Raw genomic sequence first — 25,640 nt, 5'->3', positions numbered from 1 at the left:
ACAGCGGGAACGGGGCTGGGATAGTTAGAGAGAGGCCGGGACAGCGGGAACGGGGCCGGAACAACTGGAGAGAGGCTGGGACAGCGGGATCGGAGCGGGGACTGCGGGAGAGAGACCAGGACAGCGGGATCGTAGCCAAGACAGCGGGAGAGAGGCTGGAATAGTTGGAGGGAGGCCGAGACAGCGGTAACGGGGGTGGAATAGTTAGAGGGAGGCCAGGACAGCGGGATCGGGGCCGGGACAGAGGGAGAGAGGCTGGGATAGTTAGAGGGAGGCCGGGACAGCGGGAGCGGTGCTCTCAAGGACGGCAGCCGTGGGAGGGAGCCGCGGCCCGGAGCCTTCAGGCCGCTGCCGCCACAGCGCCCGGCCCGCACGGACCCGCTTTGAGACATGGCAGCGGAGAGCAGCCCCAGCAGCAGCCAGGGCTCGCTGGGCAGCCAAGGCTCGCTGGGCAGCCTGACGGCGGGCGAGGTGCTGGTCCGCTCCACAGCCGTCCGCGGACGGCCGGTGACGGTCGCTGTGCAGAAGCTCCGTGCCGGGGGCTCGCCCTGCCCGGGGGATTTGTCTGCAGACGGAGCTCCCCGCATCTCCCCGGCCGCGGTGCCGGCCTGGGCTCCGAGCGGGGCAGGAACCCCCCGGGACTCCCCCAGCGCCTCTCCAGGTGCGTCAGTGACCGCCGCGTTCAGCTCAGGCTTGTGCTGAAAGCGCTGAGAGGCGACTTCAGCCACGGAGGAGTTCTGTAATTGGGGAATCTTTGCATTCTCGTACCGCAGTTGTCAGCACTCTTTGTTTTCCCAAACGTGGAAAGTGAGTTGTGCAGGTACACAACCCTGGCACAGGTTGCCCAGAGAAGCTGTGGCTGCCCCATCCCTGCCAAGTGTTCAAGACCAGGTTGGATGGGGCTTGGAGCAGCCTGGAGTAGTGGAAGTTGTCCCTCTCCATGGGGGCAGGAATGCTTAATCCCTGTTAAACGTCCCTGTTAAACATCCCTGTTAAACATCCCTGTTTAAAGGATGTTTAGTAATGTTCTGTTTTTCAGAGCTTTCCCCATGCTGTAAATAAAATTTCTCATTCAGACTCACAGAGTTCATTGATGTTTTTAAGCTTCAGCTCAATCTCTGTGGTCGTTTGTGTTATGAGGGTTGTGATGTTTAGGCATTCTAAGATAAGGGAAATGTGGAGTGGTACTGAAAATGAACCACAAATGATTCTGACCACAGTAAAACTGCTTTTATTTTAGGAGTCCTAAGCACCAAGGGATATCCAGAATGTCTGCTTCCAGTCGAAAATTCAGCGCCCATGTTTTTATCACAAATGGTAAGAAAAGTTGCTGTTCCTTCCTGCAGTCCTGAGCTTTAGAACAGAACACTGTTTTCCTCGAAAAGCTGTAGCTCCTCTAAAAGCAGATTTTGGCTCAGCCTCTGCACCACAGCTGTGCAGCTGCTTTTCCTCTTCAAGTTGCTGCTAATGTGGTGTTACTGCTGGTGTCTTTGGAGGGGCTTTATTTAACACTGATTCTCAGCAGTGTTTAATTGTTTGAGCAATGCTGAATTGTCCAAGATTAGCAACTGCTCTAAACTTAAGCAGGTATAGTTTCACTACTGCTTCTTTGGCCACAAATGAGGACAATAAACTTGCTTAGCACTTAGAATATGTGGTTTTAATTTGAGTTTTATTTGTGGAGTTTTAGTGGAGATTATTTAGTGGAGTCTAGTGGAGTTTATTGTGGAGTTTTAGTCCCTAAAATGCCATGTGAGTTCTTGATAACAGTGTCCAGACTCTTCCGTGGCAGAGGTCATCATGTTTTGTGCCTAGACCTTTGTGTTGCTGTGTGCAAATGGTTCCAGTTGTGTGCTCAGCAATTCCACCTGCCCCTAAAATTTTGGTACTGTTGGCAGAGGCTTTGATCTCTGTTTTTTCTGCTCTTGTTCTGAAGGATTATCCTCGAGAAGCTGCAGCAGGAGATGATCCTTCACTGCTGCTGGAAAATAGCAGAGGACCTGAAGGTAAAACACATCAATCACTTTTTTTTTTTTTTGTAAGGAGACTGATTGATTAAAGGAAAAGGGAGCTTTTAGGTTGGTTTTTTTTTTCATTATAGAGACCTCTGAGGTTTCTTGGATATCTGGAGCTGTGTAGAGGAGAAAAAACACAAATCAATACCCTAGAGACCAAAAATCAATACTTTTACACTCACAGGAAGCAGCTACCTGACTTACCAGTATTTGTTTCCTCCAGCAAACACTGGATGAGGGAGAGTCTGCAATCATTTAAGCATGATTTACACCTATTAAGAAAATTTGTTGTAATTTATGGTGATGGTAGGGAAATACTGTTTCTGGCGTTTTCTTAATTAATTTTTTTTCAATTCAGAATTTGCAGCGTTTTATTGACTGGGTTGTCTGAGCTTGAGTTACCATTGATACTTTACTCACCATTATTGGACTTTATTGATACCAGCATTCAGTGCTATAAAAATTGTGTTAAATGAAGCCTGCTCTTACTCTTATCATTATTTAAGTTTTCTACTTACTGAGAGGAAAATTTGTTGTTGCAATAGATGATGTGGTTCCTGCAGGCAGCAGATGCTTCACAGCAAAATTAAATGTATTGAAATAATACTTTGTCTCTACCTGTGAATTAGACATTTTGTGCCAATTATCTCAACAAAGGATGTTTGTCCTTCCCCACAGATGATGTTTTTATTTCTCAGTATGCTACTGGCCAGAAAGAAGCTCTGAGAGCAGTATTAATGCAAAAGTAAGTGTGAATTGTTGGTGTCTGAGCTGTTCTGTTTCTGTATAACTACACGAGTTTTTTGCCAAAATGCATAGCTGGTAAAGAGGAAATGTTATTTTTACAGTTCTCTGTCAGTGTTCTTTTTCTGTGTATGAAAGCGTTTTCAGTTGATTTTATTCCCTGGAATATCTTGTGTTAAGACTTCCAGGAGAAATGCTTATAAAGTGATATCAATGCTCTGTGTGAGAAATCATTTGCTTGGAGGAGATATGGAGAACATGCTGTTTACAGACACTTTTTAATTTTTATAGAACTCAGATTATTCCTGTTCATAAGGAAGTGAAGGTGCAGCTCTTGGGAAGTGCCCCCACAGAAAAAAGGGAAAGTGCTGGGGGTGACACCAGGTCAGCACCCAGGGAAGTTGACTCTGCAACAACCATTGCAGCAGCCACTGCTGCTGCCATTGCCACAGCAGCTCCACTTCTCAAGGTGAGTGGGTAGCTCGTGGGAGTAGGAGATCTTTGTCCTCTTAAAATAGTAAATGTTCCAAACAAGCCTGAAATTGTTGATAGTAGTTCCAGAGAGCCTGAATGTGTCTGCCCACTGCTTTGTGTATTTTGCATCTCACACTCACTGACCACTATACCAGAGGGAGCTAATTTGGATTTAACTAAATGGGCAGAAGACAGAGAACATTTGATTTATCTATTAGAAATTTACAATATTGCTAAACCACCAAACTTTAAGGCTAAATAGAATTTTGTTTCTTTTGGGATGCAAATTATGTGAAGGATGTTTTATTCTTTTCATGCTCACACATCTGCAATAATGAGTCTTTTCCCCCCCTCACTTTTTTTTTTTTTTTAATTATTTTCTTGCAGGTTCAAAATGATTTGGAAGCAAAAGTGAACTCAGTTTCAGAACTACTTCAGAAACTGCAGGAGACAGACAGGCAGCTGCAGCGAGTGTCTGAGCAGCAAAAAATGATGAAGGCTCAGCATGAGGAGCCCCACTACCACCAGAGAGTCAAGGAGCTGGAAAAACAAATGAATGCTTTCATGGTGCAACGCATTCAGCACTTGGAAAAGCTACAGGAGCAACAAATGAATATTCAGGTATCTAAGTCATTAGTATTAGGGAAAATTCTTCACTGAAGGGTGGTTAGACATTGGAACATGCACAGGGCAGTGGTGGAATCACCATCCCTGGAAGTGTTCAGAAAACTTGGATGTGGCACTGGAGGACTTGGTTTGGTGGGGAACATGGTGGTGCTGGGAGAAGAGTTAGACTCAGTAATCTTAAAGGTCTTTTCCAACCTTAACAATTCTGTGATTCAATGACCAGAAATCCTCTGTAATTTTGTCTCCCAGTCCCAGCTGATCAGCTCTGCAGTGAACACCCGTGGCCTGCAGCAGGGTCCTGTGCCTTCCTCTGGGCCCCTGACAGGACACCTGGAGAAGCCAGAGCAGAGATCACTCGCTAACGAAGCACCTTCATCTCCCAGGGGTTTATTCCCTACCACTGCTGCACCTGCCCAAGGTGGAGACAAATTCTTACTGTCTGATTTTCACTATTAGTTTTCCATTAATTTAGTGTCTGTTAATATTGGATTGTGCATCACATTAGTAAACATTTCTTCTATGTAATTTGTTTTATTGCCCAATGCTCTTTATAATTTTTGTGACATTCTGAAGATGTTCCAGTATCTTCCAGTTTAAATTGAAATGAGAGTTTTGATTTACTAAGTTTGCACCAGGAGGGGCCTGCACTTAAAATAATCTTATTGAGACATAATCTGTGTGGAAGCCAGTGATGAACTACAGTTGGGTTTTGGGGTTTTTTTAAATCCCTTTATGATAGCAGTCAGAAGTATGAAATTTTCTTCTTATTTACTTAACTAGTGCAGCAATGTTTTGCATTTTTGTGAACAATTTATAGACCTGGCACTGTTTTTTTTCTAGATCTTTTTTCCCTAGAGTCTACAAGGGCAAGTTGTGATAGGACAAGGGGGAATGGCTTCAAACTGAAGGAATGCAGGCTTAGATTAGATGCTGGGAAAAAATTCTTGTGAGTGTGGGGAGGCCCCGGCAGAGGTTGCCCACAGAATCTGTGGCTGCCCCTGGATCCCTGGAAGTGTCCAAGGCCAGGTTGGATGGGACTTGGAGCAATCTGGGATAGTGGAAGGTGTCCCTGCTCATGGAAGGTGTCCATACCTATGGCAGGAGGTTGGAACTGGATGATCTTTAAAGTCCCTTCCAACCCCTTCTGTGATTTTATGATATAATTTCCTTTGAAGAAAATTATTAACATTTAAATAACTTTATTTTTTTTAGTGTTCCCTGAAGCATATTCAAGCCATTTTCCAAGTCATGGGGTTCACACACAAAAATCTCCTCTAAAGACACCAGTTCCTCGAAGATATGCTCCAGAACCTGTACCCAAAAATGGGAAAATCTCAGAGAAAGAAAACTCTATAGTAGAAAAAGAAAATATTCCCAAACCTACAAGAGAAGGTACTGTCCTCCACTGGCCTACCTGGTATGGCCTGGTGGTTACTTTGTGTATTCCTCACCTTTTCTGTTGGGTTGCTGGCACTTAAATGCACATATTCAGAATATTTGGAATGTACATTTGGGAAGGGTTAGTTTTGTGTATAAATCACTTACTCATAAGAAACTAAAGACTTAAAGACAGTCCTGATTTAATCTATAGAGTTTCAGCAGGACTGCTCACTGAAGTATTTTTTTAAAGTCAGGTTTCAGGAAGATTAGACAAAAGAATGTAAAACTTGGGAGCTACTCAATAACTTTTTGATTATCATTGGTTAAAGTGAATTTTTGTTTTATTTTTCATGGGTCCTTAAGGTCTCTGTGTTATTGTATTGAAAGCAGTAGATATAAAGCAAATGTAAAGTAATTTTCTTTTACTGCTTTTGATCAAGTTCTGCCTCTGTTACAAAGCTGTCAGGGATTCCTATTGTTTAGTGGGTCTAGAAATAAATTAAATAAGACAGAAGAAGCATTTTGTCCATAATGTCACAGATTTGTTCTCAGTGACTCAGCTCACTGCCATCCCAGTTCCATCTAGCCTTGCTAATTTAAAGCAATCTCAGTGTGGCAGTTTGGGTTCACCAATCTGAGTTTCCAGCCAATGCACCAATTATGTAGTGGGTCTAGCATTGGCCATGCCATGGAGACTCCTCCACAAGAAACAGTTTTCTCGTGGCTTCAGTGTCACAGCAAATCATCCACCCAGGAAAGGAAAATCTCTTTGCAGTATGAAAGTCCCTCCCCTGCCTCACAGCTTTCCCACAGCTGCTTTCATGGGCCATGACAACTTATTGGGTTACTGTTTTAAGATGAGCTGTTCTAGCATAAATCAAGAGTTGTCTTCATCTATCTCTGGGAACAGAGGTTTTCTACTACAATTCCTGGGGCAAGGTTTCTCATGTCTCTCTGTTTAAGTTTTTCATTGGATCATAGCAACATCTACTTGCTTTAGTATTGGTGTGACTCACAGTCATGTTAGAACACTGCATCCTCCCAATGCATTTCCATGAGTCAGGGAAAAGTAAGTAAGTCTGATATATCAATTTTATCTTCACCACAGCCTTACAAGAAGAATTTCAGCCTAAGATTAAGGCATCTCCTCAATCTCCTCTCATCTAGAATTTGACTCTTTCTTCACTGACTCAGTCCCATGTTGTTGTCTCTATGAGTCTTTACCCTTTCCTTTTCATTATTCAGGAGAGAATTAGTATTCGTAGGTTTGTTTGTTCTCAAGCTTTATCAATTGAAACAGTTTTTATAGATTTCTGCTGTGCTGAAAAGTTGTCCAGGCTCCACAATCGAGAAAATGCTGTGACCCTCACTGCTGACACCACAGTCCCCACCAGCACTGTGTGAGTCACTCTGGGACTCGCCCTGTGCCTTTCCTTCATGTGGGGCACCAGGAAAAGAAACAAAACTGCTGCTCTGCTTTTGTCCTTCTGTCTGCAGCATGGCTGGCTAAAAGCAGCTAAGCAAACACAGTCCATCGCGAGTCATGCCGAGATAGCCGAGACCATGCACTCCTGGCCATGTGGCCACTCCCAGACCAGGTCGGTGGTGGCCCCTGTGGGCCCCAGCCACCCCTGGCCTCACTCCCAGAGTAAAACAATTCCATTTGTGAGCCATGCCAAGATAGCCCCGGCCATGCTGACTCTGGCCAAGCAGTCCTGGTGACATGGCCTGGTGGTGACAGAAATCCCAGCTGAGCCACACACCCACCCGGCTGTGTGAGCCTGACCTGGCCCAGCCCATTATCTCTTCAGAGCCGGAAACCAAGAGAGCTTTCCGAGGCTGTGCTTGTTTTTAAATGTGCTTTTCCACAGGGGCGTGTTCAGCTCTTTTAAGTGGTTTAACCAGGTATCAATCTTCGAACCTAGCCAGCTGATTGGCTCTTCAAACATAGTCAGCTGATTGGTTCTTCAAATCTAGCCAGTTGATTGGCTCTTCGGACCTAGCCAGCTGATTGGCTCTTTGAACCTAGCCAGTTGATTGGCTCTTCAAACCTAGCCAGTTGATTGGCTCTTCAAACCTAGCCAGCTGATTGGTTCTTCAAATCCAGCCAGTTGATTGGTTCTTCAAATCCAGCCAGTTGATTGGTTCTTCAAATCTAGCCAGCAGATTGGTTCTTCGAACCTAGCCATCTGATTGGTTCTTCAAACCTAGCCAGTTGATTGGTTCTTCAAACCTAGTCGGTTGATTGGTTCTTCAAATCTAGCCAGCTGATTGGTTCTTCAAACTTAGGCAGCTGATTGGCTCCAGCAGGTCCCCAGAGGGAGCCACTCCCAACTGAAAACCGGACTCTGTTAGACCATGGCACTCAGAAAGATCGGTTAGTGGTTTTAAGTGACTTGCCTTATCTGACATAGATCTATATTTTTAATTCAAAGCTTTTTTTTTTTCTCCTTGGTGAGTGTTATAAAATGGTGAAATATCTGGAAAGGAGAAGAAAGTATTAAATACATTGAATTAACCTAAGTTTCCTTTTCTCTGCTTAATTTTAGGTGAAGGGAAAGGTCTGGAACACGTTTTGAATTCTCAAGAAATACCACTGAAGCAAATGGAATATTCCAAGAAGACAACATTAAGCAGCAATGAAAGGGGCTGGCCTTCTGAGAGATACAGGTGGATAAACACAACAATCCGAAACTGAGGAAGAGTTTCTCTCTGTTTCCATGAAATTGAGAGAGGTGCATTAGACACTAATGGTGTAACAGTCACTGGTGTGGTCCTTGAGTCTGGCACAGCTGTGCTGGAGTATTTCTATTTTTGCATTACTTTTGGCAGGACCTGATGGAATGGCTGGAGCTGTGCCAGGGGAGGTTTAGGCTGGATATCAGGAAAGATTCTTCATCCTGAGGGTGCTGGGCACTGCCCAGGCTCCCCAGGGAATGGGCACAGCCCCAAAGCTGCCACAGCTCCAGGAGTGTTTGGACAGCACTGCCAGGGATGCCCAGGCTGGGATTGTTGGGGTGTCTGTGCAGGGCCAGGAGTTGAACTCTGATCCTTATGGGTCCCTTCCAGCTCTTATATTCCACGATTCTGTGGTTTCTGTTGAACTGCAGGCAGATGAAGGCTTGTTGCTAAGGACAGCTCACAACACCTTTCTCAGAGGTCAGCGGGTTGCACTTGGAGTGTTTTTCAGGAGCAGCATCCACCTAACAATTCCTAAGCTTTAAAATGGCTGAAAAAATGTTCTTAGCTATGTAGTCTGAAGCATATTATCCCCAGGCAATAATGTAAAGTTACAATTTCACTAATAGAGTGAGAAGCTGATTATATGTGCTGTCTAATTTAGAACAGTGTGTGTAAAAATGTTAATTGCTTCAAATGGAAAGATATCCAAAGTTTAAATGTTGCTCTATTAGATGTAATTTCACTATTAAAGATTAAAGAATACGAGTGAAGGTGTTAAGTGGTAAACAGAGAAAACCCAATAACCTCTATAACTTCAGATGCCAAAGCAAGTTCCAGTTTATCTGAAGGTTTGGTACTTGCAGTGTAAATTCCTGCTTGGTTTCACAGTTGAATCCTTTCTTGGGCCACCTCAGGAGCCATGAGAGGTAACCAGGAGTGTTTCTCCCCTCAGACACAATGCTTTGCCTGCAGACTTAATTCCTTCCTTTGTAAGCTACAATTCAATTGAGAAAACAGTGCAGAAAGCAGATGATTTACTTCAAGATCTTGGCAAGTTGAGAAGAGAAATGCACAACATTCTACAGGTAAAGTCAATCTAATCACAATGAGCAGGGGTTTGAAGAAAGGGAATAAAAATTGTGGAGAAAAACACAGAAGTGTGGTATCAGTAAAAGTGTTGCTCTTGCTTCTACACCTGTAAGAAGATCTACATTTTTTCAATTAATTGAAATACTGGAGTCTCTGTGTGTGGAAGAGCTTTGAGCCTGAATAATGCTCTGGGTGTGCAATGGGCTCTGACTGCCATTGTCCCAGACATAAAATAGAGAGAAAGAGGGAAGGACAGAAAGAGAAAAGAGAAGTTTATTTGTTTGTTTTAAGGTTTTGGATATTTTCAGTGCCTGTTCTCTGCAGAACTACAGAGCTGATGTAATTTTTCCATTGGAAAGAACAATGTTCCATTTATCTCCAGTCAGCTTTAGGGATGATTTAAGCATTTCCTTTCTCATTTTGCCACTTCTTTTTGTATTGAGTGCTGTTTCCAAGGAATTGCCTGGCACAGAATCTTTGTGCTGTTTCTTGTGCTAATGATTTTGTACCTTTGGGGGTGCAAGATTTGCTTCTGTGCTGGCAACACGGAGCTGTTGGCAACTGAGGCTTTTATCTCTTAACCTGGTGCCATTCCTGGTTCCACCTGTCTGCTATGGTCCTCTCTGTCCTTGTCAATGTACACAGTGTGAAAGAAGAAAAGTTTGAAAATTCACCTCTGTGAATTGGCTTGAAATGTAATAACTTTGATTCTGCTGGTTTATTTCTGTGGTTGAAAATTTCAACTTGCATATTTCCCTAAAAAATATTTTGTATCACCAGTCTGGTATTTGTTGCTGTATCTTTAGAAAATGCAGCTTCATCTGTCATATCTTCTGTGATAGCTGATGCATTTTTAATAGATTTTGTAACACTTTGTGAATTTTACATTTAACTGTTCTTACTAGGAATGGAACAGATCCCTTGTTCCCCACTGAGGTTGCAAATATTTTCTTATCACTATTGCTAAAAACTTAAACAAGTAGCATACCTTAGTACAGGCAACAGAACAAGATGAGATGGGATAAGGAATGGGAGCAAGATGCAGTTACAGAAATGATTTGAGATCTCTCTTATGAAAAAGGTCAATAGAAAGACAGAGGTGATGACTTAGCACGTGGAGATTTAGGTTAATTAAACACTTAGCTGCTGACTCCTCATCACTGAGAGGTTTGTAGAGTGAGATAATGATAAATTTTTGGGTAAATGATAAACCGGCTCTGTCACAAAGCAAAGCTCTGAATCAGCTGAGGACAGAAGGTGGTGCTCTAACCCAAGGAATTCATTTTGGCCACTGAAACTGATCCAGTATCTCCTATGGAGTTTACCTTGAAGTTTCAACAGCTTTTCTTCTGTCTTTTTAGGAAGCAAGTTCATGGAAATCTGACATGAATGATCTTATTAAGGTACGCCTTGAAATTTTTATGTGTGTTTCTTTTGTGGGTTTTTGGGCTTTCTATAAAATACTCTAATGCTGAAGCAGTTTTGAATGTGTTTGCAATGAAATACCACAGGCTGCCTATTGCACACCTGGATCTTTGTTAGATTGTTCTTGTACAATCACATTACACCTGTTCAGTCCTAGTAAATCCCTTGAGGGGATAATGTCAGGCAGGGAGCTGCTGTCAGATTGACACAGTGTGGGCTGTTGCTACCAGCATTTTTAACAGATTTAACAGATCCAGTTACCATTTCATGATCTGGGTCTCACTAGCAAGTCTACATCAATTTACACTTGCTCATGTATCTGTATTTCTTACCTTTTCTCTATAAAATATATAAAAATAATTTGGTGTATTGTCTCTTTCTCACCAGGCCAACACAAAGGTCATGGGATCAGTGTCATGATTTCTGTTTTGTTGTGGCATTGTGGCAGTACATCTGTTCAAACATAAACTTTTGTTTAATTCTGATTTGACAAAAGAGTAGCATTAAAGCCAAAACTGGATTGTGATCTGTGAGATGTTTTTTTCCAGGTCATTCAGTTAATGTTTTCACAGTCTGCTTGAGTCTGGATATTTTGGTTTTGGCTTGAAGTCTTGGGGTTTTTTTTAGTGTACATTTATCACTTCTAAATTTTTTTACTGTTTAATGAAGTTTTCAGGAGCCTCTGGGTTTTTCCTCAGGAGTGTGAGAATGAATGTGAGAATTTGTTTCCTGTGTTTGTGTCCCTTTCTTTTGTACTTAGCAGCTAATTTATACTCGATTTTTATCTCTGTAAAAGGGTTCTGCAAAGTGAGAGGTTCATTGTTCCTTCTGAAAAGTGAAAATGAGTAAAAGTGAAAGAGGATCAAGGAGCTGCTGAGGGATTTATCTTGTTAAAACTTACAAGTGTTTCTTGGTGTTTCTTGGGGTAGATGGTGCCAAACAAGTGCATATATTTAGAGGACTTGGGCTTTTATTAGGCTTTTAATTATATTTAATTAGTGTTACATGGAGAGATTTGCTTGTGATACTTCATGTATCTAATTGCCATCTTTTCACATGCTTATTAGCCTCATTAGCATTGCCTCTGATACTTCACATCATTTTCCATTTGAGATCTTTTGGATGTCTTTCACTTCTCTAAATGTATTTGCAACATAATGAACGTTCTTGAGTAATTGAAGTTACTGATAGTGCACATGGGCAGTATTTCATGTGATGCCATTGATGTGATAACAGATTAATAGGAAATTACAATCTCTGATTAAAAGCTAAAGGTTCTGTTTCAATTTTAGTTAAAATTTCCTCCTGTTTCACCTGATCCTCCCGAACATCATCTGCTCAACAAACCATCCATCCTTCAAACTGTCAAACCACCAAGGTCTATACTGACAGATGCTGAAAGGGCTTTGAGAGGAGTGCAGAACAATAAAAGAGTCCTCGAGGAGAATCTGGAAGCTGTTACTCGTGCAAAAGATGGAGATGCCCTGTATTCCCTCAGTGACTCCTTGACTACAAACAGGTCAGACCCTACAATTCAGTGCTTTGTGAGATTGGTGTTTCCAAATCTGGGCATTGAAGAATTTGTGCTCTTCCCTGCAAAAAGGATTTACTGGCTCTTTCTAGGAATCATTGCCTGATTCTTGAAATTCGGATGTTTTTTGACCTTTGTGGTGTGAACTGATTTTTGTCAAGTGCCTAAATCTGATTTGTGAGGCTTTATCAGCTGGACAAAGTGCTCTGCTACCAGGGCATTTAGCTGTTTCCATACCAACTTGCAATAATAAGAAAATTGAAGCCTACTTTAATTATTTAGAACAGAAGAGGCTTCATAAGCCTGTAAATTTACAGAATTTAATCACTTCACTACAGATCTTTGGGTTTTGAACTTTTGCTTTGTTAGTTGTGTTAAATACTCCTGCTTGAATCATAATGGAAATTTTCTATTAAAATACAATCTAAACTTTTATTTTCCTGAGGAAGGTAGCTATTCTGGATGTATAAGGGTTTTTTTTTAGGCATGTTACCTGCCCTCATTATCTTTTAGAAGATGTAGTAATTTGTCATCTGCTTTTTTGTTAAATTGGAATATTTATGTTTTCTTGATTTTTTTCAGTTGTGATAAAAGTAGGAGGTGACACAAGGCTGCCTCTATTCCTAAAATATTTGTAATAATATCAGTATTTACCAGCAGGGAGTGAGGTTTGCAGTTGGCACCATGCAAGAACAGATTTGGGGCTGGATGGGCTTTGCTTTGGGTGCCTTTTGGGGAGTGTAGAGGTGCAAAATCTCACTGGGCTTCTCTTTTTGGAGCATTTAAAGGTTACAACTTTGCCAGGAACAAATCTGTGCAATTTGAGAAGCACTGCCCTAAAATGGTTCTTTTTTCTGTTTCAGAGATGCCTTGGATGAGATTCGTATCCGAAGGACTGTGGATGAGTGGATCAAGGCAATCAATGAGGAGCTCCAGGTAGGGCTGGAAAAATGAGTTTGGATTTTTGTGTTATGTTTTTCCACCTTGCCTTGTTCTTTCATGTCCACAGTAAAGTGATTTACTCACCCCTTGAAAACATGAGGAAGTTGCCTGTTATTGCTAGCATGCAGTAAGCTATAATAAATTATTTACCTGTTTTAAAACTGTAGTTGTGTAATGAAAATCCCTGGTTTCAGTTGCTGGCTAACATGAAAAACAGGCCCTTTCTCAGAACTTCAGAGTTATTCACACACTCTGCTGATAGCCTTGAAGATAAAAATTTCCATTTATTACATTTATGTTTTCTGTTTAGGCTGAAATGACAAGGAAGGATCCAGAACAAGAGAAATATGATGAAAAAGCCCCATGGAACAAGAGAGCCCAAAACCTCAGGGCTATGAAGACCAAGAAAGAAATTAAAGAGAGAACTCAAAACGACCAAGGTTGCCTGACAAAAAGACCTTTATCTGCAACAAAGCCATTGCAGAAGCAGGTGGAAGATAACACAAGGAAAGAGAAGTTTAGAACTTATGTTTCTGAAAATTTGGAGAGCAAAGAAAGAAGAGCAGATGTGAGTTCTTGAGCAGTTGGTTTCTTTTCAGGAAAAAACTGTTCAGTATTGGTATGAAAATTTTGTGTGTGCAGGTGTGCCAATTTGAAATGAAAGTGATAGCTCTGTCCTGCTCTGATTTACATAAATGGAGAATTGTAAACTACTTTTTTTTTTCCTTTTTGGTGTCCACCAGGGAGCTGTAGGTGGAACTGCACTGGTCCAAAATGAAGATTATCTGTCTCAAGTTTATGGGAAACCCATTTACCAGGGCCACCGTAGCACACTTAAAAAAGGACCTTACCTGAGATTCAACTCTCCCTCTCCCAGATCTAAACTTCCCAGACCCAAGCTGATAGAGACTGTTAGAGGTGAGTGATTCTTTGATGGGAACAAAGAGTTCCTTGCCAGTTTTTCTACCAGGAATTCCTTGTGTTAATGAATCTGTTAATTGTAGTTCATCTGCTCTTCAATATAAAGCCTAAGCAGCTGCAGTGGCTTTTCAGGCAGGTGGTCACTGCCTCAGGTATGTCAGGGTTTAAGAGGCATTTGGAAAATTCCCTTAATTTAACTTTTGGTCAGTCCTGAAGTGGTCAGGCAGTTGGTTGTTCTAAGTCCTGTCCATTTGAAATATTTTATTTCTATTTAAGATCTTCTTTTCAAAATTAAAAAATACTAGAAGTTTTTCAACTTTGCTTAATGTGTCTTTCACTTATTTTAGATTAAATAAATACTTATTTCTAAATATGATAAATGTATTAGGCTGTATTTATTGTTGTCCAAGATTTAATGAGCTGAATTGCTAAAACTAATTACCACTGAGTGTGTTGAAAAATGAACTCAGTTTTTGATAAAGGTCACTGGGGGATGTATTTTTTGTGTCAGGTCTATCCAGTGATTGTTCATTTAAATATTTAATTCATCCAGAGTTCAGAAATGTACTGAGACTTGAAAACTGAAGGAAGTCTGATATTTAATTTCCTGTTTCTGATGCATCAATTGAAATATGAAAAATTGAATTTTTTTATGAAAAAAAATTTAAATCCTCATCCTCATCATGAGGATGACATCTGTTAGCTTGAAAATATTGAAAGATGTAATCAGAATAATTGGCTAAGTTCACTAAGTGCAAGTAACTCCTTTTCCTTCATCCATTTAGTTATAAGCAGAATAGAAAGTCTTTCTGTGATAGCTTGTTAAGATTATTTAATTGATAAAGGTTGTTAGTTGATTAATAATGAATTCTGTTCATTAGTTTTGTTGGCAAAGTGTTGAGATAACAGGGTGCTAATTTTCTAACTTATTTAAAAAATGTAAAAATTATTACAAAGGGAGACTATATGATATCTGACACTGGTCAATGTAGATAAACTTCCTCTAGAGTTAGTAGACAGTAATGTTTTAATTGCATCTGTTTTATTTCTTAGTTACCTTATCAAAACTTACCTGATTCTTAATACAAAAATTTAGAATAATCTTTGACTGGTATTAAAAAAAGAAGAAGTGTGGATCATTTTGCTGGGGAGAACGTGAGCAAAAAAGAAAATGATAAAGGGCAAGTGTGGAGATGGGAGAGAGGCTTAAGAGGAAGAGGTGGTTAAAGTGAAGGTGGGCACAATGGAGTTAATCCATGGAAAAATATTAACTGGCTCCCTCCATGCTTCTTGCACTTAGGCTGTTGTTATCCATGCAGGGAAAATATACTTGATGCAGTCTTAAATGCCATGTTTAAAAATGCTGCCTGGGTTTTTATTACAGCTGTCAAAACATTATATTCTGTGTGAAATACGACAGATTAGCATCAGAAAGCAGCCAGTCACTTGATGAAATCTTGTTTTTAGGCCATTGCAAAGGATGGTGTAAAATATATCTCTGTCTCTGAAGACAGGCAGTGCTGGTGTTTGAGGCTGGGGATTTTTTTATATTATTATTATTCTTGTTATTTCAATATTATTGAGTAACCTGGTCTAGTTGAAGGTGTCTTTGCCCATGGCAGGAGGTTGGAACTGGTTGATCCTGAAGGTTCCTTCCAAACCCTTGTGTGATTCTGTGCATCCACACTGGCAAGTCCTCAAAGTACAAGAATCTCTTGTTTGGCCTGCCATGGTCTTTATGGCACTTTCCTTACCTGTGCTCTGGAGCCCAGTTGTGATCTGTGAAGTGTTACTGGTAGAAAGTATTCACAATTCTCACCACCCTCCTGGAAAATGTGGGTTACAGTCCTGGCAGAAACCTAGAAAACTTTTCAAAACTCACCATTTTTTAAAAGGTGAGGCCTTGTTACATGAAAACTGCCAGCTTGTGACTTAGGTATTTTGTTTGCCCTCTGTTTAATGTCTTTTCTTTGGTGAAAAATGGTGTATCCTCTGGTATACTCATTTGAAACATGATACATCACTGTTTTTGACTCTTGGCTGTGCTGTACACCTATAATTTAATTTATTCTGTATAGATCTTTTTGGATGAAATGTGTGCTAGTAAGCACTTAGGGTAGTAATAACTGATACAGTGACCACTAAGATTTGGATTGAGAACAGGCACTTCTTTAAAAATATTTAATCAGCAGTTCTGCTTTTGCTGAGTCCTAAATGAATTTTCTTCTCTATTTATTGGGCTCTTGTCCTTTACCAGAAGGTTATAACCTTTCCAGAGAGGCCAATTTCATCATTCCAGAAGCAATGTCCTGTAAAGTGGCAGAAAGAGTGTCCCCCTCCCCAGTCTAATAATAACAAATAGGTCATTTGATCATTTGAAATCACCACTTGAATTCAGTGGTGTCAGTGGAATGGAAAGGTGCAACAAGCTGCTCCTGTTCTTCAGCTTTTTTTTCTGTTGGAGGCAAATAGAAATGAAAGGGAAAACTGCACTGGATCAGTGCTGCCTTCAATCTTCCAGAACTCCTGCGTGTGACCAACAGCTTAAAAGCTCTTTGCTGGAAAACAGAGTGAACTCTGGATAGCCTTTTGCCAGAGTGCTTCCCTTCCAAGCCATTAAGTCATGCTGCAGAGCAAAACGTGTGTTTGCAGCAGTAAAACCACCATAAAATTAGTTTCTCTATTTAACATCAGGCTGGAGTTATGGAAGTTATGGTTTTCTCTCTATCCTGACAGTAAATAAAATTTAAAAATACACCCCCTGTGTTCTTATCTAAGGGGAGAATGGAATTTTTTGCATGTTGTGTAAAGGAGCAACATTCCAATGAGTGTGTCCTGTTCCCAAGCTTTCTGATTTTAATTGAGGCTGAGGTTTGTTTAATACTGCCATTATTTATCTTTGCCTCTTGGTAAGACTGTTGGCCAAACTGCTTCATTTTTGTCCTTTCCTAAAATTTGCCAATAAAATGGAAAAATAATCCGTGGTGTTCCACGAGGGTCTCATGAAGACAAAACAGTTCAATCATTTTGGGGGCTGCTGTTCTGGAAGAAGCTGTTATGGCAAAGTATAAATAATAAAATTAGGAATAGATCTGTGCTCCTCTATAGTAGGAGTGTAAATAAAATGCACCAAGGTCCAAAGAGCACTTCAAAGCACCAGGTTCTTTAAAAAAAAAAAAAAAAAAGAGAAGTAAATAAACAAATCTCTTTCACATTAGGCATGGTGAGTTCTTCCCTTCACAGCTCTGCACCCACAGATTCCCTTCCTGGCCTTGATGTACCAGGTAATAAAGGCTGCAAAATTATTGGAAGTCTTTGGCCATGGGTTTGATTGGCTGAAAAGTCCAGACTTGTTAAATGAGTATTTTGTTAGAGCAGTCCACTGAGCTTGTTTTAAATTAGTGTTAGAATAAGGATGTTTACTTAAGAATGAAATGGCCATCTGGAGAGTGTCTTTTCAGTCATTTTATAACTCTCAACCATTTTCTTTACAAATAAACTCTGGTGACTAATGCTTAGTTTCTTATGGGAAGTTAGGAAAAAAATTCAACTAACACTTTAATGAGTAAGAGATCATTTCCAAAAAAAAAAAAGCTGAAGTTGTTTTCTTGCATAATGTGAACTGATAAATACATGTAAAACATTTTTTTTTTAAAGCTAAGTTTAATTAAATGTCTAGTTTCTGCCCAGTGCAAATAAACTTTTCAGGGAAAAATGAAAAGTTGAAAGCAATTAAAATGAGGTGCTGTGTGTATACAGTACTTAATCATTCTCCCTGTGAAAACCTTGTTTTTACAAGTTGGCAGCATTACAGATACGCTGCCAATTTCTGCTTTTACTCAAAAGTTCAAGGCCAAGGGGGGCTGTTAGATCATGTAGTATGACCTCTTCTAAATCACAAGCCTCTGAACTGTATCTATTTATGTTACAGAGTCCAGTAATTTGTCTGACTTCAGAACAGTTTTTTTGCCTAACCTGTGCTTTGCCAAAAGGCACAAACTCATCATGTGAAGACAGCAGCAATTCTGCTTCTTCCCGTGGCAAAACACTTGGTGCTTCAAAAGCAAATAGGACACTTCAGATTTATTATCTGATTTGTAGTGAGGTTTTGGCTACTTCAGTTTCCAGGTGATTTTTCCTTAAAGAATGAAGAGTGCCTATTAATGTCTAATATATTTTAATATTTGCAGAGATACAGGAATGCAGTGTTATCATCTATGGGAGTCTTCTCCTGCTCCATCTCAGACATTCTGTTGAGACATCTGAGGGTTACATTTATCCTGTTGACCAGGGCATTGTGTTGTGATTTCTCATTCCATTGCTTACCCAACATGACCATAAACTCTTTTCTAGAGATGCTTCTCTCTGACCTGTATTTTCTCACTGAGGAGTTATGACTTGTTCTTGTTTCCAGGCTTATAACCCATAATTTGTCTGTACAGAAATACCACTTTATAAGTGAACTGCCTTGCCTGCTTGTCTGCATCTAACAAAAGTCACATTATCAATCTTTATTATCCCTGTATTTTATAATCATTGACTTTCATTCTTAAATTAATTAGGAGGCTGTTAAATGTGAACAGAGCTAAAAAGTGCTTGTTGCCATGTGTTAACTGGATGCAAGTAAAGGGAGGTGATTATTAGATACAACAGAGGAGTAAAATGACATTTTTTTGGCTGTAATAAAGGTGTGGAGTTGGTTACCAGCATGTTTCTTTCCAGATTCATTATCCTAACACCTACAAAGTAACAGTAGAAGCACTTCTGCCTGATTGACAACTGTTGACCTTTTTGGGGGGAATTTTTAAGCAGTATTTATCAATTTGTATTAATAATTTCCTTAATAATATTAATTGTTTGTTGTAAGTTGAGCAAGACCTTGCATGACTGTATGGAGAGAAATGCACATTGCAATAAATGCTCTGCTCTTTGCTTAAGACATTTTTACATATAAATTACTTCTGGCTGGCCATTTGCAATATGCTTGAAAATCTGGGCCAAAAAATCATCATTTCCTTGATGATGAAAGTAAAGACTTTTGGATATTAGCTATGGCTTGATTTTGCAGTAGCACTGAGTTGTTAAACCAGGAATTTACAGATTATACCTGTTCCTCTGAGTACCTGTCAGTTTTGTGGCTGCCTTTCAAATCTAAATTCTGGATTTCTTCTTAGCTGCTAAATCACATGTTCAGTTCCAAATTTCAAATTATGAATTTCTTCTTAGCTGCTAAACCACACATTTTGTTCCAACTTACTGCTGTGCTTTAGTCCTTTACATGTTTCTGTGCCCTTATCTGCTAGATTCAACTTAAAAATTGCAATTTTAACTCCTTCATTGCTGCCAATACTGAGACATCCTATCTGTCATCTACCTGTAGCACTTTCAGATTCTGCCCTTTGGGACTCCCTCCCTCATTGCTTCCATCCCCACAGCAAAAATTTGCAGTGGACTCAGTGGAAGGCTTGGATCAGTAGACTGTGGGTCACTGGCTTTGTGCATGTAGTCCATCTGCTCTTGTTTCAGGCACAAAGGTGAAGTCAGCAAGGACCCAGACCTGCTCTCACACACAGGAAGTCATCAGCAGCCCCATGAAGAAGCATCCTGTGTATGCCCTTGCCCAGCAGAACCAGTACCTCTTCAGCCCCAGCCAAGATGTCCCTGCTGCCTCTGGTCCTCTGGAAGGCCACCTCATTCCCATGGCTATCCCACTAGGTAGGAACAAATCACCTGAAGAAGACTGTGTGCAGGTTAATTGCTGCTCTTTCATGGAAATACAACTTTTGTCTATTTAAGTCAATAGGTTGGGGTTGGAATTAGATCATTTCTAAGGTTCCTTCCAGCCCAAACCATTCCATGAGATTTGCACCTGCCCTTCTCGTAGGAAATCTGAGGGATCAGTTGAAAATGTTCTGGCTTTCCTCATCCTTCATGCTGGATGTCTGGTGACACCCTGACAGAGCAATTACTTGTTTTGCCTTTTTTGGTTCATTTTGGTTTCAGGCTTCATCTTCTTGCTTTCAGTTTAGTATCCACCTAAGCAGGAACTGAATCACTCACCCTTGGATTCAACATTTGCAATGACTTCAGCCCAGCAATTTCAGTAGGACTGTGCCAAGCACAGTAAATTCCTTGTCATGACTTCTGGATTTTTGGACTTTCAATAGAACCTTTATATAGGGCTTGTTTTGAGAAGGGTTAGTATTATATAGGCATTGAAATAAGGTAATTATTTTTTCAAAAGGCTGTCTCAGAAAAAAATTTGTGGGTTGTTATGCTAACACCAATAATAGTTATAGTAATAGTACTTTGGGTGTGATGGTCTGTAGTTTTTGAATGGCAAACACAATTCTTGTTTTCAGCAGTAGATGTCACCAGAGTCAAGGAAAGTGAATAATTTGAAAAAAGTGATAGTGTTGAGTTGACAATTTCTGCTGGGAAAGCCTAAAATTAGCTGGTGAATTACTGTAGTTTAACTAATGTTAATAGGGGGCTTTTTAATTGGTCTGTAATTGCACGCAAAATCTCGAAACACACAGAATAGAATTTAAATTAATTTATTAATTTACTGGCTTTGGAGATGGATGTATGAATTTTTAATTGTTTTTCAATTGTCTTTAGGTAAAACCCAAAGCAGCAGCACATTACTGCAGCCTGCTGCAGTAACCTTAGATGAACAACACCCTGTCACAGTTACAACCTCCCTTCCTCAAGTGCCACCAAAGCCTCCAGTGGAGGTAAAAAAGCCAAATATAGCTGTAATAGAGATGAAATCAGAGAAAAAGGACCCACCTCAGCTCTCTGTGCAGGTACATGTCAAGAGTGATGATGATGATTTGTTTGTTTAATGAGTGCTAACTACAGGCAGCCTGATCAGTTACACACTTTGACATCAGTAGATGATTTTCAATAAGAATTAGAAAAATATGGAATGGAGGAACCAAGCAGTTCTTATGCTATAGTAATATATTTATTCATATTTTAACAATTATCTTTATTACTTGATCAAAATAGAAAACTATTTCTTCCCCAGGTCACCTATGCAGGGCATTTGTAAAATCCATGTCACATTTTCTTTTTTTTTTTTTTTTAATGAGATTTTTGAGCCAGAACAAACTTGGAATAAAAGAAGTAGAAATACAAATGTCAGTTTTCTTGGATGATTGCTTTGGCCTTTAAGATTTCTGTTTCAAGCATGATTGTCAACCCAAGAGTTTCACTCCTGATTAATCAACCCTCGCAGTCCTTACCTTGTGGGTTGAGGTTTGTTGTTTTAATTTTTTCACGTGAGTCTGTTGTCAAGGAAGCGAATGTTTCTTACATGTTCATTGTTTTGGATTCCAGTTGTTGAGACTGCACACACTCCCCCACACACCTTTCAGACACAAATGATTCATGGAGCTCAGAGTTAAACACAGGTAGAGTGTTCTGTGCTTTGTTCCCTTGATGTGTCACTTTATTCCACCCACCTGCATTTTGCTGTTATTCCACCCAGTTCTTAAATATTTAAGGTGATTTTTCTTTTTCCAAAGGAATGAAGCATCGAAATCTTTGTTCTTAACTGAAATACAACACATTTTAATGTTGTAATGGACATGCCTTGATTACAAACTATATTGTAATCTCCTAAACTAATTGCAGGTCAAACACACCTCTGCTCTAACTGTTAGAGGTAATTATTACAGATGCACTCAGCTTTTGTTCCATGCAAAACAAAGTGTCAGGGAATTAGAGAACAGGAGAAATCAGGTACTGCAAGAGAAGAGGTGACTATTTCTGGTGTTAGTTTTTGACATTACAGTAATTTGATTTTCAGAACCAAGCTGATGTCAGATACAGGCATGAGAAAAGGAGAGCACTGAATTTTAGTGGCTCAGAAGCAGGTGGAAGAAAAGAAATCTAAGAAATTCAATGATAATAGCCAAGCTAATGTACAGATTTTTATATTGATGCTTCTTTTTCTGTCTTAGGTGTTACCAAATGTTGATATTGACAGTGTTTCAAGTGCCAATGGAAGTGTAAGTCACACTCCTCCAGGCTCTGAGCCTCAGCTCCCTCCTGTCGATGCTGTAATACAGGTACTGATTGTCTGGGAATTCAAACTTGTTCAAAAGGAAAATATGTTAAATTGCTGCAAAGTTCTTTTTGTCTTTCTTTAGTTAGAGAAATGAGACAGTTCTAGGAAAAAATGGAGTAATCATTCTAGAGAATTTATAGTACAAGGTATTTATTTAAGAAAATGAAAAATTGTTAGAAAGATGTTCTTCTGCCAAGATTAAATGATCACCATGGTAAAACTCTAAGAAAAACAGTGTTGCTGTGTCCTGTAAAGAATTATAATCCCTGTTGGCCCATGCCTGTCTTGTTTTCACTGGCTTCAGTGTTCTGAGGATGTTCCTCATCCCTCCCTCTGCTGCTTGGCTCTTCTGGAGTGGTCAGTGGTGTGGCCCTGAGCCCCAGGAGCTTGTGGTGATGGAGTGGCCACTTCATTGTCTTTCCCTACAACTTTTCAGAAGTGTTTTTAACCTTGGTCTGAGCAGCAAGGAAGGTTTCTGTGCAGCTCCAAGGGTAACTGCTGCGTGCTGAGTGATAAGGACAGAGTGTGTGAAGGCTTGTGAGGCAGTGATTATTTTTGTGTGGTTATTGTACATTCTATTTTCCTGATTTCAGGAGTTAGGTCCTCCAGAGTCCTGTGATCCAGGTATTCATTGACTCAGACAGAGACTGTGGACTAAAGTAGTGATTTATATTTAAAATTCTATTACTCCATGCCAGCAAGTTGATTAGAGAGATGGAGCACCTCTCCTATGAGGAAAGACTGAGAGAACTGGGATTGTTCAGCCTGAAGAAGAGAAGGCTCTCATTGCAGCCTTCCAGTACCTGAAGGGACCCTACAAGAAAGACAGAGATTATTTACAAGAGGAAGGACAAGGGGGAATGGTTTCAAACTGACAGAGGTTTAGATTGGATATTAGGAAGAAATCTTTGACTGGTGGGGAGGCCCTGGCACAGGGTGCCCAGAGAAGCTGTGGCTGCCCCATCCCTGGAAGTGTTCCAGGCCAGGTTGGACAGGGCTTGGAGCAGCCTGGGACAGTGGAAGCTGTGGTTTAATTGATTCTTGTCATGAAGGGTTTCTGCTAATGCATTTCCACCCCCCCAAGATGAAATACCTAACAACTGCAATTTGTCTTTGTAAGATTCCAGAAGAAACACACACTGAAGAGGAAGACACAAAGTTGCCAGGAGCTAACTTCATTGAGGTTACTGATGTCACACAGGTAATCCCATTGCAAAGGTGTCTTTTCCTTTTAATAATTTTTATATTTGTTTTCTATTTTTCTGTTAAAACTGGAAACACAATATAAAGAAACTAATCTGCTTTCCTAACATCTTTAAAAGTACACTTTGTGAGCAATACTGAACTGTTTACAGTGTTATAGAGGATCTTAGCAATTACTGTGTGTTGGTGAGTAGAGAAGCTTTTGAAAAATTAGAGTAAAAAGCTAAAATTAGCTTTTATTTGGATATGTTGGAATCCACTAGAAATACAAGTAGTTCTCTAAAATCAGCAGTGATTATAGCTCTTAGACTTTACAATTTAAAACTCTGCATATAATGAATATAGTGACAGGCTGAGAGAGCTGGGGTTCTTCATCCTGGAGAAGAGAAGGTTCTGGGGAGACCTTGGAGCCCCTTCCAGTGCCTAAAGGGGCTCCAGGAGAGGTGGAGAGGGACTGGGGACAAGGCCTGGAGTGACAGGACAAGGGAGAATGGCTTCAAACTGACTGAGGGCAGGGTTAGAATTAGATCTTAAGAAGAAACTCTTGCTAACATTGTTGTTTCTGTTTTATGGTAACAGGTGTATTTGAGATCCTCTTTTACAGTTTAATTTTTTAGGTAGCAAATCCTTTCTTTGGTTAGCTGACCTCTTGTCTGGGGGTTCCTGAGAAACACTCAAGGTTGGTGAACCAGCCTGTATTTCACTTTACTGAGCAAAACATACTGTGTGTAATCAAAATTTACACAAAAATTTATTCTTTTTACTTCTATGTTTCCTGATCCCAGGATTAGAATGTACATCAAATTTTAACCCTAGAGCTTACAGGTAGATTTATTTTTAAAATGAGTTAATCATTTAACATTATCAGTTCATTATCAGCCCTAATTTGATAGTTTGTGTATCAAAAGTGTGCAGATGCTTTATTCATTTATAGTTTTAAAATTACCTTATGTTACTGGAGCTAGGAGTTAAATCTCTGTGGACATTGTTCTTCTGTTAGAAAAAAGCTTTAAAGAAATCCTTTTAGGAACTATCAAAAAATGCTGCAATGTTAAATTTTTATTATGTGAATAATAGTTACTCATCTTTCCTTTTTTCATATTTTTCCCTGGATTGCTTTTATCTTTTAGTTTTGGCAATGGGATATATTTTAACCACAATACCAAAAATGTTCCAAGTGAAACATATGTTTGGCCTATGACCACACAGACAATATTCTTAAAAATGTGCAAGGCAAACACAATGGGGAAGCATAAAATCAGTCTCTGGAGTGGCAGGGGTATTTAAGACATCAAAAGAAAGCAAAGTTATTGTTATAAAAGAGTCTTCAGATTCATGAAAGTATGTGCATAAAATGCTATACAAAAAATAGCTTTTGTTGCCTTCCCCCACTCCCCTTTTATTATGAAAGCTTAATTCTGTTAGAACTGATTAGGATAAGTATTTGTGTGAAATATCTTCCTTTCTTGTTTGTTTTTGTTACCTTTTTCTGTGTTTGTTTTCTCTGGAGGTGCTCCAGGCCAGCTGGGACAGGGTTTGGGGCAGCCTGGTGTGGTGGAAGTGTCCCTGCCCATGGCAGGGGTTTGGAACAAAATGGTCTTGGAGGTCCTTTCCCACCCAAAGCATTCTGTGATTCTGGGATGATTTCAGAGTGAGAAACTTGCTCTGCTCACCTGAGCCCACAGCTGACTCTCAGATTTATTGAGTCTGCTCTCAAATTCTTACAAGCAGCCACATCCTGCAGTTCCTTTAGCAAGCTTCCTGGGATTTCAGATTAAATGCACTTTTTGCTCTCTCTGAATATGCCCTAATTGCAAGGTAGGGGCTTATTTCTCAGAATTTTTGCTTCCAATTGGAATGCCACAACCAAATATGAAACCTGCAGAGCTCAGAGTAAATGTATTTTCCTCAACTCACATTTCCCCTTGATGCTCTTGGGCAGGACATTGGTATTTTTACACTTCACTCTTCAGACAAAAGCTCACAGGTGACACCTGCAATGCAGCCTGGCCTTGCTCCTGAGAATTGCTTTAGAAATCCATCAAGAAGAAATCCATGGCTTAAGTTTCAGGAGTCTTTAATAAAAGACTCTGCATGTACATGTTTGGTAATGGAACAAAACTAATCTATAACATCTCATAATTTCAAACTTTTTTTTTTTTTAATTATCTGCATGTAATTTGGAAAATGGAATTTTGGCTTGATACTTTATAATAAAGTAGAGTGATTAATATTCCAATCATATCTGAAAGACTTTCTAATTTATGCCATATTTTGATTGGGGGTTGTGATAGATATTTTCAACAGTCTCCAGGGAAGCAAAATGCAGAATTGAGTGCAGATTATTCAAGATTGGTCTACAAGTTGATATATGTTCAAGTTCAATCTGTATAATTAAATACTGACTATTCCATTATTTTTTTTATTTCAGCAGAGATAATATATCACCCCCAAATGAATATAATTTTGTGCATTATTATGGATTTGTGCACTATAAAATATTTTAGAAATGCAGTAGAGCTGCAAAAGT

General features: G+C 39.9%; 1 protein-coding gene across 5 annotated transcripts in view; it reads left to right on the top strand.

Moving 5' to 3' along the window:
- Nucleotides 1-525: 525 nt before the first annotated feature.
- KIAA0586 (KIAA0586 ortholog) overlaps nt 526-25,640 on the top strand; it is a 106,982-nt gene continuing 81,867 nt past the window's right edge. The window contains exons 1-19 of one of the 5 annotated variants that reach the window (XR_015804288.1): nt 526-661; nt 1,241-1,317; nt 1,937-2,006; nt 2,694-2,760; nt 3,051-3,228; nt 3,621-3,854; nt 4,110-4,278; nt 5,073-5,252; nt 7,790-7,910; nt 8,875-9,007; nt 10,373-10,414; nt 11,729-11,955; nt 12,831-12,903; nt 13,220-13,477; nt 13,653-13,827; nt 19,357-19,545; nt 20,452-20,639; nt 21,801-21,908; nt 23,028-23,108. Coding sequence is in view for 4 of the 5 variants with exons in the window: in XM_014871394.2 (XP_014726880.2) it covers nt 1,838-2,006; nt 2,694-2,760; nt 3,051-3,228; nt 3,621-3,854; nt 4,110-4,278; nt 5,073-5,252; nt 7,790-7,910; nt 8,875-9,007; nt 10,373-10,414; nt 11,729-11,955; nt 12,831-12,903; nt 13,220-13,477; nt 13,653-13,827; nt 19,357-19,545; nt 20,452-20,639; nt 21,801-21,908; nt 23,028-23,108 (2,592 nt within the window). In the remaining variant the exon portion in view is untranslated. Of the gene's footprint in view, nt 662-1,240; nt 1,318-1,822; nt 2,007-2,693; nt 2,761-3,050; nt 3,229-3,620; nt 3,855-4,109; nt 4,279-5,072; nt 5,253-7,789; nt 7,911-8,874; nt 9,008-10,372; nt 10,415-11,728; nt 11,956-12,830; nt 12,904-13,219; nt 13,478-13,652; nt 13,828-19,356; nt 19,546-20,451; nt 20,640-21,800; nt 21,909-23,027; nt 23,109-25,640 lie in introns of those variants that run through there. The other 4 variants (XM_088166355.1, XM_014871396.2, XM_014871395.2 and 1 more) reach the window with 4 other exon arrangements.

The sequence above is a fragment of the Sturnus vulgaris genome, chromosome 6 (genome assembly GCF_052056855.1).
Source record: "Sturnus vulgaris isolate bStuVul1 chromosome 6, bStuVul1.hap1, whole genome shotgun sequence".
Lineage (NCBI taxonomy): Eukaryota > Metazoa > Chordata > Aves > Passeriformes > Sturnidae > Sturnus > Sturnus vulgaris.
This window is presented reverse-complemented; position numbering and strand designations above follow the sequence as displayed.